Below are 17,390 nucleotides of genomic sequence, written 5' to 3'. Positions count from 1 at the left end.
TTTACAATTTTTTGTTGTTATAAGTAGATTGAATAAGTTAGTTGATTAGCAGAAAAAAAAAAAACCCACACAAATTTAGTCCTTTCGTACGTTATGACAAATTTATGACATTAAAATATATTTATATGTTAAAAATATGACAATTTCAAATTTGAGGATTCATGACTATAAGTTATAATATTCCCATTTTATTCTTTATTAAAGAATATTAAAAACTCTAGTTTTAAATTAGCTTCTCCACTCCACATGGGATGGAAGGTGAAAAATTGAAAGAGAAAGAAAATTTAGTAAATAATAACCATGAGAAAGAAGTTGTTTGGTTATTAGAAAAAGAAAAAAAGACACTTGGATGTTTTGAAAAATATTTTCGGATTTAAAAATATTTTTCGGAATATTCACGAATACCATCTTTTATATTATGGAATCATTGTTTCGGAAAGTACTCTTGGATTCGAAATATAAAAATGATTTCCAAAATTAGTGTTTAAGAAAAAATTTCTATATCTAGAAAATGTCTCCCGAAAGATTATTTCATTTTTTTTTAATATTTTGTAATGGGTGTTCTAAAAGGCTAATCTAAGTTGAAAATTACCTTTTGGAATATAAAAAATGTTCCAAAACATCCCTTTCAGATTATATTTTCTAGATTTGAAAATGCTTTCCAAAACATTCATTTTTGAATTTTTTTTTTTTTGGCTTTCAATCTAAACTTTGTGTAAATGAAGAAAATGAAGTAAGGGGAGGAAAGTAGAAGACATTTCACTGCACAAGAAAAGAAAGGGAATGTGAAATTTGGGTTTTAGTGTTTTTAATGTTTTTTAATAAAGAGTAAAGTGAGAATATTTTAACATACCAGGGTGCAGGAAAAAAAAAATGGAAAATGCAGGAAGTAGCAGCCCTGATTCATGGATTAAGCCAGCAAAAAGTCCAAAAATTATACAACATTTTAAAATAGTAGGTTGTTTGTGAACTTATTTTATTTCAAAATTGAGATATCTATATACCTACCTAATGATCAACTTATTTTATTATATAAATTTTATTTATATTAATGTAAACATATACACTGTCTTTCTTTGTATTTTTTAAATAATTATATTACATTATAAATTAATAATATATATAAATTGATTGATTTAATTTATAAAAAAATCAGGACGATAAAAAGTAAAAAGAGAAAAAAAAATATGTAACAATTTTATACAAAATATTTTAAAATAACGGTTTTCTTTTAAAAAATTAGTTTATAATTATTTTTTAAAATCAGTTAATAATTATATTATAAAAATAAAATAGAAATAAACATTGTATGGAAAAAAAATTTATATATAAATATAAATTTATGATGAGTAATTTATTCACGTAAAATAATGGGATTTCATTATTTCAGTAAAATTATTCGAAAAATTAAAATTTAATTTAACCATATATTGATAAACATTAAAATCTAGTTTTATCCAAAAAGAACCATTTTAAATTATATGAGGAAATTAAAATTGGCAAGAGATAAGTAAAATTTGAAGTTTTTATTTATTAGAAAAATTAAAATAAAAAGGGATAACTGGGACAAAAAATGGTTTCAGATATAAATTTCCAATTCTTTTGTTATTTTCACATCAGAAGCACAGAGCTAGGGTCCTCTGTTAACTCCTCAACAAGTTCTCTCTCTTCCTCTCTCGTTCTCACTCATTTTCCGACGAAGATAAAACCAATGGATTTTCTTGTAAGTTGTAAAACGCCATATATCTTTGCGTATTGACGTGTTTGCATAACATTTGATTTGTATTGTTGTTTTTGTTTTGGTAGGATGCAAAAAAGTGTCTTTTGCAAGCAAAGATGTGAGGGTATCAATGTGTCCGCGATCTTCTTAGTTTGTTTGTGGATGCAACTCTCTACCCATTTAATTTTTATTCAATATTTAGTAGAAATACCTATCATGTTATTGTTGCCTTAGAACGGTTTTTCCATAATGATGGTTAAAACTGAAATAGTTCATGTTGTTTAAATTAATTAATTGGAGTTTTGTTTTGATGTTGAAGCTGGATGGAGTATTTGTTCCAATTTCTGTTGGAAGTTCCACATCGACTAGAGATAAGGCCAAATTATAATATATAAGTGAGGTGCAAACCTCATTCTACAAGCCGGTTTTGTGGGGTTGAGTTAGGCTTAAAAAACCCACTTTCTAATATGGTATCAGAGCCATGGTTAGAGCCTATCCTAGCGAGTTCTGAGTGGGCAATTTCTACTATCACTTTTGTGGGGTTGAGTTAGGCTTAAAAAACCCACTTTCTAATAATTTCCACTGTGATTCACTCCTAACATGATTCTTTGTGTTGAAAATGAATGAAGCGAAGTATCTACAATGGTCTACTATAGCTCCAGGCAGTTTTTTGCGTTTTTTTTTTGCGGCATTTATCATTGGAAGTTGTTTTTGAAAAATTAAAATGGGTTAGAGGAATGTGCAAGGACTGTTTGTGTAAGCACTGCTGATCAATTTAACTTGATTTGTGAATAATTGAATGAGAGCGCTGCCTCTTAGTCTTGATTAGAAATTAAGGAGGTGAGGAAAACTAAATGTATAATGTATTATATATTAGTATGAAAATAATTCTTGTAGATGCTGCTGTAAAACTTCACATGATTCTAATATTACGGGTATTGCTCTACTTTTTTTAGTAGCTTTTCCTCGGTGAGTTTAAGATTCTGTATTGGTTTCTATTTATCGTTTCAAATACTTTTACTATGCAGTGAAGAGGTAGCCGTTGCAGCCAGGCACCTGCTTCCGTTCCTGGTGAGCCCATAGCCATCATTGAGAAGCATGCTGCACAGCTCTGCGTTCTAGCAGAAGATTGTGACCAACCTGATTATGTGAAACTGGTGAAGGCCTTTTACGCTGAGCACAATGTTAGCCTTTTGACAGTTCCAAGTGCAAACGGGTAGAGATTTTTAAGTGTGAACACTTTGGAAGAGTTGGAAAACTTAGCAAAAGAGGTTTCAAAAGCAACACTTTGGAGTCCAAATAAGAGGTTTTCTTGATTGAGAGGGAAGTGCAGTGAGGAAAATGCGTTCGTTTGATTTTGATTTCATCACGTTCAAATCTACTTCCACCTTTTCAATTTCAAACCTTATCCACAACCAGTTCTTCGATTGGGTGAAGGAATCTCACTCCCACTGCAACTTTCTCCACTCCACCGACACTTTCAACCTCGTGCTCGACATCCTGGCCAAGTTCTTCGAGTTCGATCTCTGTTGGCACCTCATTCGCCGCATGCACTCCCGCACCTCCTCTTCCCCCAACCATACCACATTCTGTGTCATATTTAAGCGCTATGTTTCCGCCCATCTTGTCCAAGATGCCATCGACACCTTCCACCGCCTTGAAGAGTTCAACCTCAAGGACCACACCTCCTTCTCCCACCTCATAGACGCCCTCTGCGAGTACAAGCACGTCCTCGAGGCACAAGACTTTGTCTTCTCTAAAGACACTCCCGTCGAGGCAACTGGAAACACCAAGATCCACAACATGGTTTTCCGTGGGTGGCTCAAATTGGGGTGCTGGAGCAAATGCAACGAGTTCTGGGAGGAGATGGATAGAAAAGTCTTAGAAAGGACTTGCATTTATAATTTACATGGATATTCTGTGCAAAGCGGGAAAACCTTGGAAGGCTGTCAAATTGTTCAAAGAGGTTACGAAGAAGGGTTTCCAATTAGATGTTGTAGTTTATAACATTTTCATTCGAGCCATTGGTCTTTCCCAAGAGGTTGATTTTTCAATTAGATGTTGTGATTTCTTCTGTACATAATATAATAATGATAAATAAAGTTACTTTATACCTGATATAGTTATGATGAATAAGATAAACTTTAACAAAATATAATCATGATAAATAGGATAAACTTTCATACAATATAATTACGATAAATAGGATAAATATCCTAACACTTTTTTTCAAACTAGAACATATAAATTTACATACCATACTATAACATATAAACTGTATGTAAAGACTCCTGTTTAAGACAATATACTCGAAAACCCTGTACAATATACTCGAGATAATATATTGTAGCAATGTAGTACCTATTCAATATATATATTGCAATTCATGAAGTTCTAACATAAAAAAAAGTCATATGAGATCATCTAAATGTTTATTTAACAAAAAAAGGTAATCTTAACTATTTGGTTTACCATATCCAGCATCCAAATCACATTCTTCAAAGCCTTCTTTTTGTTTTCACCAACTCTCTTTTGTTATTTCAAGAGTTATATATATATATATATATATATATATATATATATATATATATATATATATATATATATATGCTTCAGTCATTTTTGTTTTCAAAATCTTTTCTTCCATCTTGAGTAATCACATTTTCCTCCAACCTTTTGTTCTCAACATGAGGTTACAGCCATTGCAGATTAAATCCAAAACTCTGAACTTCTTCCCATGTAGTTTGGAGATGATGGCAAGCATCATCGTCCATGTCTCTAATCCTTTTAGTTTTGTTTTTCTTGTTCTCAAAAAGGAGGCTTCATTCAATAGAGGAATAAAGTCTTCCCTGCAATTCCAATGGGTTTATGAAGCCGAGACTCAATTCCGAGGAAAATACAAGCTTGAGATTCTTGAGACAAGATCAAGAACAAGAAAAGAAAAAACGCTCCAGGTAAAATTTGCAAATTCAGGGCATAAGTAAATATAAAATACAAGAACTTTGTATTTGTAAACATGGTTGAAAAATGAGACTATGTAATCTTTAAATTTAAAAATAATACATTCAATTTAAATCAAGGTCCAGAATTATTAAAAAAAAATTCTCTTACACATTTGTTTAATAACTATCTTCATAACACTCTTGGTCAATGAGAGAATGTGGAGAAATATAGCATCACCTTCTTCTACACAAGTTTCGAACCACAACCACAAGAAATAGGTATGACATGAAAAGCAAAAGGCTTGGCAATTATAAGTATGATTTAAGAAGTAGAAGATAATATTTGTACAACTCTGGAAACTAATGCGTCTTTTTCTTTTAGTCAGAAAGGAATATTAGACTTAAAATTTTACTGTCTAAATTTAAGGTAAATCCAGCTTTGATCATAACAAATTCAAAAGAAAAAATCTTTCAAATAAAATAAAGGTTTAAACCTTCATTTGGTCATCGTATTTTTTTCGGTCTCAATTGGGTTCATAAATTTACAAATTATTTCAATTCGTTCCAAATATTTGAAAATTTGAATTAATTAAGTCATCTCTGTTAAATTTTCACAAACTACGTTAAAATTGACTGACGTAGTGTACGCTTACTGTGCTGACGTAAAACTAATATATTACATGGAATTTTTTAACTTAATTAACCTTGTTTGGCGCGGCACAAAATGAATTAATAATGTTAAGCATTTTTTAGAATTAGAAATTTTTTAATAAAATAGAGTTAGAGAAAGGAAATTATGGATTTCATTTGTAAATTCAGTAGAACACACGAGAGAGAAGACGAAGCAGTAAGCTCACTCAGCCATCGTTCTCCGCCGTCATGCAAGCCCTAAACTCGCTCACCCTCCGCGTTTCTCCCTTGGACCCGCTTCGCGCTCCCAACAATGCCGCCAACAGAAGGGACACCGCTGCCAAATGTGTCTTCTTCGTCTCCGCTATGGCGGAGCCCAAGATCTCTGCCCTACAGCGCCAGAAGGACCCTAATCTTGTCTTCTTCGTCTCCACTTCGCGTTCGTGTTCGGATTTCTGCTTTTGGAGGGTTTGGTTCATTGGATTCGGATTAGTTTGATAACGATCTTATTGCTCTGGTTCCGAACCTTTGGACGAAATTTTGATTCTATGGATTCATTTCTGGCGTCGGAGGGTACCCTTCTCTCAAGTTAAAGTCTCAGATTCGTAGATCTTGGTCCTCTTCTGAGTTTCAGGGTAAAAAGCTTCACTTTCATGTAAATAGAGGAATACCCAACAGGGTCAGTTCGCGGTTGAGAGCTTCAACTGGTGCTCAGATGACCCTTAGAATAGGGAATGTTCAGAAATGGATGGAAAAAGGGCTTCAACCCAACATGAAAGAGGTGACTTCTGCCCAAGACCTTGTAGAGTCACTGTTAAACGCGGAGGACAAGCTGGTGGTGGTTGATTTCTTCTCTCGTGGCTGTGGTGGCTGTAAATCTTTTAATCCTAAGATATGTCAACGGACAGAGATGAATCCTGATGTTTAAATCCTTCAAGTGAATTATGAGGAACATAAGTCCATGTGTTATAGCCTCAATGTCCATGTTCTCTCTTTCTTTGCGGTCGATTTTTGTGTGAAGATTTTCCATTTGGTTCTTGAAGTGAAAGTGAAATCTCCTTGTTGTTGTGGTTCGATTTGTTTGATTTTAACCTTAGTAATCTCCTTATCATCCTTGCCGTAATGAGTGTCATCATCACCATTGATCGCTTCGACGCATCCAAGTTTCCCACCCGCTTCGGCGACCAGATCGATGGCTTCAACAATCATTAATGTCGCTGGCCGAGGGCTCTTTCCAGTCAGGACGGCCCTCTAACCCTATTTCATTAAAAATCTTCTAATCCGAATAAATTCTTAATTTTGGATAATTAAATAATATAACATAACAACACGTGATATAACACTTAGAAATACTTAATAATAAATTAAATAACAAATTTCACGTAATATAAGACATATATATGTGTACCATGTCAGCCAATTTTAAGGTCGTTTGAGAGCTTAATTGACTCAATCAAATATTTAGACCCAATTGAGATAATTTACAAGTTTATGAACTCAATTTGAGACCGAAAAAAAAAAGATGACCTATTTGAAATTGACTAACAAATATAAGGATCAAAAATAAAAATTTGTCCTCTGTGCTTAAACTAAAAGTGTTAAAAAACTGCCGTACTTATGAATGGCATGTTAGCAAATATATGGAGAAGTTTAATAACAAGCCAACGTTGTTGAATAATTTTATTTCGTTAATTTTGGATCGAGTTTATTTAAGTTCTCAGATTTTCTTTTTAGTTTCTTAAATTCAAAATAATTTTTAGTCTGTTAAATGTAAAAAGTAATTTCTATTCAGTTAAATTAAAAAATAAAAAATCAATCCCCAAATATAGAAATAAATTTTTAATCCCCTTAATTTGAAAACAGTGTATTCCAGTTCTCTCGTTGTTAAAATATATACTGACTTGATTAATAATATTTTTTTTTGTAGTTTTAAAAGTATTCTTAAACTTAGAATAGTGAGTAATATTTAAAAACATTGCGGTAGTTTTAAAAATCTAACAAATTCATTAACAACAAAATAAAACACAACAAATTTTATCTTCACCCATTCACTTTATCTTCGTCTCTTGGTCACAAAAGTTAAGATTTTATCTTATGTTTTATTTTGTGATTTGGTTTGACTTGTGACAAAAATGTAAAAACATGATATTGACTTGCTTTTATGAATTTTGCAATTAAAAAACTGCCACAATAAATATAGTTTAGAGCATCATTTGCTAATATATATTTGAAAGTATAATATGGTCATAACTTTATTTTTAAAACTAGAAAAAAGAAATTGTAGTTAGGTCAATAAAATTATGTCACATTATAGGAATAAAATAAGCTATATTCAAATTAAGAATAAAATATCAACTATAAAAGAATTAAAAAATTATTTCCTACTTTGAGGGGCTTAAGAATAATTTTTCAAACTTGAGGGACTAAACAATTACTTTTGAATTTAGGAGAAAAGGAACTTGTATTACTATTTTCCATCAACATGGATAATATGAGCATTTTACATGTATATTTCTTTTTTCACTTTTAAAACCAGGAGATTCGGGTCTGCAATAGTTCCAGAAGTGAAAAAGTAATCAACCAAAATCTGAATGTGGACAAAATATTACAATATGCTTGTATGTGTTTAAAAGGATCATAAAATTCAAATTCAGTGGCATTTCTATGGCCTCCTCAAACCCAGTCAAACATACTTCTTTCTTTCAAAAATGTACAAACCTCATCAACTTTGGTCAACACTTCAAAAGAATGGAAATGGTAAACAAAAGGCAGCTACAAAAATTCATTACACGTACCTTAGTCAGAAGTTCTGTTCTTATGTAAATAAAATTATTCATAACAAAATCCATAGATTAAAGTAGGGTGAGAAAAGCATAAACTAGAAGATGGAAGCATCACCAATGTTGAAGAATTGTAAGAAAAATGAAAAAACATGGCATGTCTTTATTTGCACAAAAGAATTTAATAAATGAATTTACAGCACCATACATGGCATGAATTTAAGAATATAAAGGAACTAAAAATATCAATATGCAGGGCCATCCCTTCCTCAGTGAACATTTGAATGTGAAAATAGAGATTTTGAATAGACATTGCATGAAGCGTGAGAAAACTTGCAGCAATATGTTATGTACAACCTCGCTCTGAACGAACTCCAACAAAACCATACGATCGAGAATGGTCGTATGTCACATCATATATCCAAGTTTCACCATTCAACCATCAAATTACACTCAACCTCACGTAAAAACAATAAAACAACACTGCACAATACACAAGTTTTCACGATCCATGTGGGAAAAGGAAAAATTTCATCATGGTAGTAGTAGTAGTGTTAACGAAATTCAGTTTCAGTTTATGCTCCCACATTTGACCAGAGAATTGGAAGGTTAATCCCCCACTTGTGTACTTGAAACGCATCTCCATGGTCTTGCTCGTGTTCCCTTGTCTAGGAGCATCAGCAAGCCAACACTTTCAGGCGGTAGACTAAACATATACCTACAATCACAAACATTTCAGATGACGAACAATTTCTTCCCAAGGATTTGATGGTCGGTAATAGTAACAAAGATTACTCCTTCCATAACATAGTTAAAACAAGTTAAAGAACCGATAAACCACCTTACAAGAAATAGTAGACAGAATTTTTGGCTACCCGGAAATCTAAGATTAGGAAAATCTATTCTCATTCCTGGAAATGGTTTTGACCAAGTTTTCCATGAAAACATTTTCACGTGGGAAGGTGGGAAACAAACTTTTCCAATTTGAAATAACAAAATTAAATGAAAGAAAATGCAAATTTACACTTATTAAAGCATTTAATAGGACAGTAAATTAAAGATTTTGCTAAACTAATATAAATATTACTAGGAATATATTCCATTATCCAAACAGAAATTAGGAATACGTAGGAATCATGATTGCAGGGTACGAAAATATTTCTCTTCTATCAAACCACACTTAAGATTTCCTGAGATTATGGATTTATGGACTTGGCCACTTTGAATCCACGATTTTATTCTATATACGCTGTTTTTGGCTTTTGATCATTAAAAAAATTTAACTTCAGATTTAAAAGCGTTTCTAAGAGAAATTAGATGTTTTGCAACACACTATTATTAACCGAAATTTATTAAAATTACAAATATGGATAGAGCTCACTTTTATTTTAATGACTCTCTAATCTGATTTTGCAGTTATTCATCAATTTTAAGCAATAGTAGCGTGTCAAAAGTGTCTTTGCAATTGTGTTGCTAGCAGCACTCCTCTTTCTAGATTTGTTGGTCCAACAATCCCTTTAAAGGAAAAGAAATGCGCAAAGAAAAAGAACCAAACTCCAAGTTCAATACATGTTAAACATGCTCAAAACTTTGATAATCCAAGTCCGCCACAGTCAAGTTTCAGAGGCAGATGATGAACCTCACAATATAAAGATATTACTCAATTCTTAATATTTTATTATAGGCGTTATGTTCATGAAGAAAGGCCACTAGAATTAAAAAAAATGAATTCTCTTTAGAATGATTTATGGGTGAAGAGATTGAGAATCATGCCAAAAAAACAATTTATGAGACCCACTGAACACAAAAATGTAGTGATAACTTACTTGCTTTGATGAGCTCTCTTTCTCCAGAAAACAATTGAAGAAACCCACTGAACACAAAGAGATGAAATGGCATAAGTTTTATATTCAATTCAAAGATTTTATCAAAATATATGCATGTTTTCAAAATCGCACAAACCAACTTTGTTAGCTGAGAACCACTTGCAACAAATTTAAACTGAGGGCCAAACAGTGATAAGCAGGATGATGTAAATAGCTTAACTATCTATATGCAACCTTGGGACGGACCTAAAAGATGGATAGGTCAAACAGGACGCGCACTTCCTCATCATATATATGCAGAAAAACATTCATCATGCTGTAAGTAACCATTACGATCATTAAATTACCTTAACAATTGAAAATAATGCAGAGTTGCCTGCAAAACTAGGTTTTTTTTCCATTTTTCTTTGTGGTGCAATCTCTTTACACAGATGTTGAGCTATTTCCTTCAGCAACACCAGTTGTGCTTTATCCGTGCGCATTGAAATGATTGCCTGCCTCATTGATTCCCTATCAGCCTCAAGTGCCTGCAGCCTCATGTAAAGCTTCTTTACGTAGGGATCCTCGAATTCAGTAGCATGATTCCCTGACCCCATTGGAGTGGTTGCATAATCTTCGAAATCAATAGTTTCAGCTTTAGAATCTGTGAAACCATTACATGGTGCGCCACTATGAACAGAGTCAATTGTATAAATTCTGTCATTCGTATCATCACCTTCTGATACATTATCTACCTTGGAAGGTTCCTCTGACTTCGAGAAATAATCTCTCTTATTGTTATTATTGCGCTTGGGAGAATCCATCGTAGACTCGGGTCCTGTTTCTTTAACCATTCCACCAATTGATGTTGAGTCAGATGAAAGTTTCCTAGAATGCTTATTCCTTCTTGGAGACTGTCCAACAATTACTTTCTCTAGACTATTTTTCACTGTAAAATCCCCATCCATCTGGGTATAAGTGGGAGTTTTCTCCATTTGAGAAATCCTATTTTCCAAGCTCCTCAATTGGTCAGTTGGAGTTTCACCAAAAGCATATTTCTCTATATCCGTGTCATCGATATCAGCATCTGTAGCACCATGCATCACACTACATTTCAAAGGAGGATATTCATAAGGTGGAAGTTCATATTGATCACCCTCGGCCTCCTCCTCAGTAAGACCAAAACTCATCAACCTGTGCTTGTAAGCCTGAACTTCACAAGTAAGTGACTGAATGATCTGTTCCCTCTTATACAATAAATCTTCCAAAGATAGAAGTTCCTCCTGATCATGTTGCATCTTCTCCTCTGAAAAACGCTTGAATTGGCGCGCCTCCATTTGAACCTCTGCCTTTTCCCTCTGCAGCCTCAATATCATTGACATGGCCTCATTCGCCGCAGTTGATGAAGAATTTCTCTCCTCTTCCAACTCAGCATTCAAATCTTGAATGGTTCTCTGCTGCATACTGACCATCTCACGCAAGGCCACACATTCATTCTCAATTTCGATCTTTGCAAACGCCGGCATGGCCAGTTGACCATCCATTTTGAACTCATCATGCTTTCGTTTAACAGATCGAATCCAAACCCCCGAAGATTGAGCTATCATGGAGCAACCACATCCACAATTGCAACATTTCAACAAATCCCTGGAAGATGGGACTACTTCCGAAGCCATAGATCAAAAATGCATAAAAACCCTTGAACCACTTACAATCACCAACAACGTTTCACCAAATTCAAAAACAAATCACCTAACAAAAATACCCATCAACCGAAAAAAATTGGTATTTACTTCGACGTCCCCTTGGTCTTCGCCTCCCTCTTGTCAATCATCTTCCCATCGGATCAACAAATAAGGCAAAAACCCTGCAACAAAAAACATAGAGCCACCGTGTTAAATCCAATAACAATAACAGCTAACAAGCAATACAAAAATTTCAGAAAAAGCAAAAAGCAAAAGTATTCAAAGCATAAAAAGAAAAGCCAAAAAAAAACATACAACCCAGAACTATAAATCGAATTTTTTTTAATTCCCCCTTTTCAAACGACCTTAAATCCTTATCCCCAGCCTTATTTCTCCATGCCAAAAAAGTCAAAACCAAAAACTTCCCCTCCACAAAAGAAACAGAACCTACCTTTAAGGTATTTCCGTCGACGAATCAATAGCATACGCGGCGAAGGCTAACACGACGCAAATTTTTCAAGAAAATTCGCCTGCTCCGGATAAAATTAGGAAAAAAAAATGAAAAAAAAAAAGTGCAACCAGCAAGCAGCAACCAATCCTGAAACAGTTGAATCGTTGTTTTCTTGGAACGAAAAGAATGGGGGAGCGGGAAGGGTGTTTGGTGGGAAGGAAAAGACGAGAGATAAAAAACAAAACACGAAAAAGAAAGAGGGAATTTATTATTTTTTCAGAAACCCTAGATATTTTAATTGGTGTTTTTGGAATTTGTTTTATCTGGGTTATCTGATTTTTTTGTGTGGGGGGAAACTGTGGCTGATTGATCTCTCTCCCCAAAGAGAGAGAAAGAAAGAGAGAGACAGAAAAGAAGAAAGAGAGAGAAAGAGAGATAAAGGAACGTTCAAATTCCTGAGTTGTTTGAATGACCTTTGTTGGAATTTACAACTTTTCTTTGCTTTTTTATTTGTTATTATAACAATTATATATTATTTTTCTTTTTCTTTTTTCAATCTTTTTTTCTCATCTCATACATTTATAAATAAGAATATATTTTTTTTATAACTAACGTTTAAATATGTGACACAACCAATTTAATCTCTAATTACTCATAACATAAGAAAATTGTATTTTTTCTTAGTTCGATCCAACTTTATGATAATTTAAATTTTGAATCTAATAATTTGATATATAAATAGGCATAAATTACAACATATGTATTTGTTTTTAAGAAAATAATATTTTTTTAATATAGCTATTAATTTATAAAATAAATTGATCCATAAATTTATAAATAACTTCTGACTAAATCTATTTAAATAAATAATCAAATAAAATAAATAACCCAATTTAATTTCAATTTTTTTTTGTATTGTATAACTTGTTTTATGACATTTCAAGTCAACTATTAGAAGAGAGTCTATGTAACAACTTTACCTCTTTTATGCAATTGATGATAAATATTATTAAAAATGTAAATATCTAACTAAATAGATAGTCAATTTAGTTTGTTTAATTCAGTACTTCTTTATTATTAGACCGATACTTAAAATAAATAAATGAGTCCGACCATTTTTGGAATGTTATTTAAATCTTTAAAATTAACCTACTATGGAAACATAAATATTTTAGAAAAATAATTTAAACACTAAATTTTATGGACACATTTGATATTTACTTTTTAATTCAGAGTGTTAGCGAAATACAATTTGAGTAGAAAAATTATTCATATATTTTAAATATCAATGAGATTTCCAAATTTTTTAATTACATTTTACAAATAGAATTATTATTTTATTTTTAATTAATATTGTGATCAATCTGGTCAATGGTTATTTAAAACTTGAGCTAATTTAATTTGTTCTTTAAATGCGTTAAAAAATATATTTTAAGTCTAATTCAATTTCATATATTGAGATAATATACTCAACACACTTTGCTTGGAGCTTTAATTGCCATGTTAAGAGGAAAGAACTTTTAAATTTAACTCAATCTCACAAAACTAATGTTTTTATTCACTTGTATACTTTAAGTTGGCCTAATATTTAATCGACGTGGACTTTCAACAGTGTAATTTTTTTTAATTGGGGCCAATATAGGACAACTCATTTTTAAAAAAATAAAATAAATTTTAATGAAAATAAAACCAAATATATATTTTTAAAACATAAAGATAATTTAAATTTAAATTTTAAGTCTAATAATTTTATATATAAATAAATTTTTATATCTATCTAATAATAAAAAAAATAGATGAGTAGTTCCCGTGTATTCTTTAATACGAACTTTGTAACTTATTCCATAAATTTACAGTTTAGTCCATAAATTAATTCTTTTAACATTTCATGCCAAATAAGTCTATCTTGATAACTTTACCTATCTAACTACTCAAATCTGATATCACTGTTTAAACTAGACTTTTATATTCCAGTTTTTATATGCACTGAATGATAAATATTATTAAAAATGTCAACACAATATAAAATAAATAATGAATTTAGTTTCATAAGATCCCGTACTTAAAAAAATTAAAACAATTCTGAACATTTTTGGAATTTTATTTAAATATCTAAAATGAACTCTATGTTTGGTCCCTTATAGAAACCTATATATTTTAGAAAAGTAATTTAAATCCTAAATTTAATTAAAAAGATTTTAGATCTAGGGAATAGGATGTTAGTGAAATATAATTTCAGAAGTAAAATTATCCAGTTATTCTAAAATAATTAAAATGGAAAAGAAAAATGAGTTCAAAGGAGAATAAAAATGAGAATATAGATACAAAAATTCTGGATATTCTTGTCACGTCTATTTCAATTTTTTATTTTTTTATTTAACAATTATTTTTTATCAAAATATTTTATTCTCGTTGAAAACATCAGAATATTTTATTGGTCATGATTAGTTATATCCCGTCCATACATCTTTATTGTCTCCAAAATTCCAACCCAAAAACTTGATGTAGAAAATCTTAATCATATTCTTCTTAAAGTAACATAATACTGTTCAACTTCACTTTACATATTATTTAAGACAAATCATATATTTAAAAATTAATTAATTATACTGATTCTTTTTATGATAAAATAATGCTTTATTAAAGCTTTATATTTTCCATAAATAATTAATTCTATTATATAGTTATAGTTATACTAGTACATTGTTTTAAGATGTTATTTTTTAATATATTATTGACTAACACCTTCATGATATTTTAAAATAATAAATAATTGGAGACATATAAATCTTTTAATAATGTCCATTAAAATGACAATGACATTGTAAATTGTTTTCAACTCAGTCACAGTTTTAATCATAACCCATTTAATATAAAAATAAATTAGAAAGTAAAACAAAAAAATATTTATAATTTAAAATTTTCGTTTAGTATTTTGGTGTGAATTGAAATATTTGCATTAAAATACAGTCAAATTATAGTTTTCAATTAGTTCAAAGTATGTTTGAAAGCATTTTACCATTTACTCTTTTTTTTTTGTCTTATTTTCATCATTAAATTATACCTTTCTGGTTTAAAATTTGTTTCCATTGTGTTCTTTGACCAAACTTATTTATTTATCAAGCTTTGTGATTCGAATCTAAAAAAAATTGTATACAACTTCACATAATAAATAAAATATTTGATATTTCCATGAAAATAAAATTTCAAAGTTTTTAGATAAATAAATAAAATATCGTATCTACTTCCATTGTATATTGAAATAAATATGTAAAATACAATGTGAATGTGGGATTGTATGTAATGGTATATGAAGTTCAAGCATATTTTCGAAATTAAAACTTGGAGATTATTATAATATGTATATGCTTATATATGGTGATTATTTGTTAACCGTGTGGTATAAATTTAAAAAGAAAAAATATTTTGTATTATTTTTATTTGATAAACTACGTGTGTTAGTGTGATTATGTGATCTTGTAGTAATAAGTAACTAAATTAATCTCAAGTAAAAAGCAACCCCTTAAAATATAAATAAATAGGTCATAACATGATATAACTAATCTCAATTAACCACTATTAAAGTATAAAATTAATATATAATTTGAAATTGAGATAATATTAGACACCAATGGATAATGTTAACAAAAGCTCATTATAAATAAATGAACATTATACATCAACTAACTTAAATGTTAAAATGTTCGTGTACGTAATATTAGTCCCCAATTTAAGGATAACGTTGATATTGTATAATAATTTATATATACATCAATCAATTAAATTAAATGTTAAAATGTGTTCTGTATGACGCACTTGGAATGTTTATGTATAAAGACCATTTTAAATGCAATTAAAATAGAGAATAAAGAGGAAGAAAAAGGAAAAACACGTTGCCAAAGAATTTTTCATATATATATATATATATATATATATGCTCATAAATTTTTTATTTTTATTTAAATTTAAAATAAACCAATTATAAATCATTTGTACGTTAAGATCAAATATTATATTTGAGAAATATTTACTTTAAAATTTGAAATTTTTTAATTACTATTTTTTAAAGTGTCTCGGAGAGTTAAAAGAAAAATATGTATTAAATTGTTTATGGTCTCAAAAATTACTAAAGCATGTAGAATTACTGGATATACAGTAACAAGTTCTGAAGACTAAACGGAACTGAGGGTTCGTCTTTGGAATTATTGGTCTATTTTCTTGAATTAATGGAATTTTCATCCAATAAATGGTGTCAATCTTTCAACCTTACATTTATTGAGACAATATTACTAAGGGTTAAATATGTTTTTAGTCCCTAAACTATTGGTCGTTTCTGGTTTTCGTCCCTCTTCCAAAGTAAGGTACGATTTGGTCCTCATTCTTTAGAAAAACGTTCGTTTTAGTTCTCAAAATTTTGTTTTTAGTCCTCGTTTTAGTCCTCAAAACGTTCGTTTTTTCGACTAAAACGAACGTTTTTTAAAGATTGAGGACCAAATCGTACCTTAGTTTGGAAGAGGGACGAAAACCAGAAACGGTCAATAATTTAGGGACTAAAAACATATTTAACCCTATTACTAAGATCAATTACGAATATGAGGTATTTTCGGTTTATAGTCTATAATTTTTGTTAGGATTTTATCTTTAAAAAACATTTAAGAGGTTTGAAGTAGGAAGGTGTATATAAATTGTTGATAGCTTTAACTTCTAAGAAATACAAACTATTAAGATTCCGAAACAAGTCCCCTAGGAGTTAAGGAAGTTTTTGTCCCTGTCAATAATCAAGCATCAAATTCCTTGAGATAATGTTGTTAAGTACATAATATTTTTTACTTTAGTCTGAAATTTCTGTTATAGTTTTATTTTTAAAAGACGTCTTAGAAGATTGAACGAGAAATATATATTTAAATTGTTCTTGTTCTTAGCTTAAATATTAAGAGACTATATTGAATTTACTGAAACAAGCTTTCTAATTAAGGTTTAACGATGATTCGTTTTTAAAATCACTTTTTCACTCCTAATTAAGAAAAAGGGAAACGAAAGTTTATCTTATTTTGGAACCTTATTTTTATTCTTATAAAAACACCAATAATGCTGTGATATCAAATCTATTAAAACAATATCACAATAATTAATCACAATATATTATTTATTTTATAATGGTAAATTTGTATTACATATTTATACTTAAAAAATACATATTTTAAAAAATGTATTTAAATTATGTTTCACTTCAATTCTTAATTAATGTAAAATTATTAAGTATATTATAACAATTTATAATAAAAAATATCCTAATTATACCTAACATCAGTAATTTAAAGTCTTTCTTTCTAACCAAAAATAATATAATTAACCTTAGAAATCTTATTATTTGAAG

At 30.2% G+C, this 17,390-nt stretch overlaps 1 protein-coding gene and 2 pseudogenes across 4 annotated transcripts; 2 read left to right on the top strand and 1 right to left on the bottom strand.

Annotated features, from left to right (window-relative positions):
* The first annotated feature begins 1,617 nt into the window (after nucleotides 1–1,617).
* LOC124823825 (pentatricopeptide repeat-containing protein At1g80550, mitochondrial pseudogene) lies at nucleotides 1,618–3,853 on the top strand (annotated as a pseudogene). 3 transcript variants are annotated; one of them, XR_007027680.2, is made up of 3 exons: nucleotides 1,618–1,723; nucleotides 1,807–1,844; nucleotides 2,749–3,853. The product of XR_007027680.2 is annotated as a pentatricopeptide repeat-containing protein At1g80550, mitochondrial pseudogene, transcript variant X2 (transcript). The 3 variants fall into 3 exon arrangements; XR_015781727.1 differs by having other exon boundaries at nucleotides 1,807–3,853; XR_015781728.1 differs by lacking the exon at nucleotides 1,807–1,844 and having other exon boundaries at nucleotides 1,626–1,723.
* A 1,688-nt stretch (nucleotides 3,854–5,541) lies between these two features.
* LOC148194143 (thioredoxin-like 1-1, chloroplastic pseudogene) lies at nucleotides 5,542–6,220 on the top strand (annotated as a pseudogene).
* Nucleotides 6,221–8,315: 2,095 nt separating this feature from the next.
* Nucleotides 8,316–12,405, bottom strand: LOC124823830 (myosin-binding protein 7-like). Its single transcript, XM_047296138.2, has 4 exons — nucleotides 12,014–12,405; nucleotides 10,246–11,744; nucleotides 9,899–9,945; nucleotides 8,316–8,790 (listed from the first exon to the last, which is right to left on the bottom strand). The coding sequence occupies exons 2-4, from the start codon at nucleotides 11,551–11,553 to the stop codon at nucleotides 8,682–8,684; spliced, it is 1,464 nt and encodes a 487-aa protein (XP_047152094.1). The 5' UTR covers nucleotides 11,554–11,744; nucleotides 12,014–12,405; the 3' UTR covers nucleotides 8,316–8,681.
* Between the last annotated feature and the right edge of the window lie 4,985 nt (nucleotides 12,406–17,390).

This window comes from Vigna umbellata, chromosome 8 (genome assembly GCF_029865625.1).
Source record: "Vigna umbellata cultivar VRB3 chromosome 8, Vumbellata_1.0, whole genome shotgun sequence".
NCBI classification, from domain to species: Eukaryota; Viridiplantae; Streptophyta; class Magnoliopsida; order Fabales; family Fabaceae; genus Vigna; species Vigna umbellata.
Note: the sequence above shows the minus strand (reverse complement) of the source record. Positions and strands in the feature narration are given on the sequence as shown.

Bases quoted from the DNA above. Each gene is read 5' to 3' on its own strand.
- LOC124823830 (XM_047296138.2), bottom strand. From the start codon at position 11,553: ATGGCTTCGGAAGTAGTCCCATCTTCCAGGGATTTGTTGAAATGTTGC. The intron at 9,946-10,245 runs GTAATTTAATGA...CTTTGTGTTCAG, and splicing joins CATTATTTTCAATTGTTAAG to TGGGTTTCTTCAATTGTTTT. The intron at 8,791-9,898 runs GTAAGTTATCAC...TTGTGATTGTAG, and splicing joins AAGAGAGCTCATCAAAGCAA to GTATATGTTTAGTCTACCGC.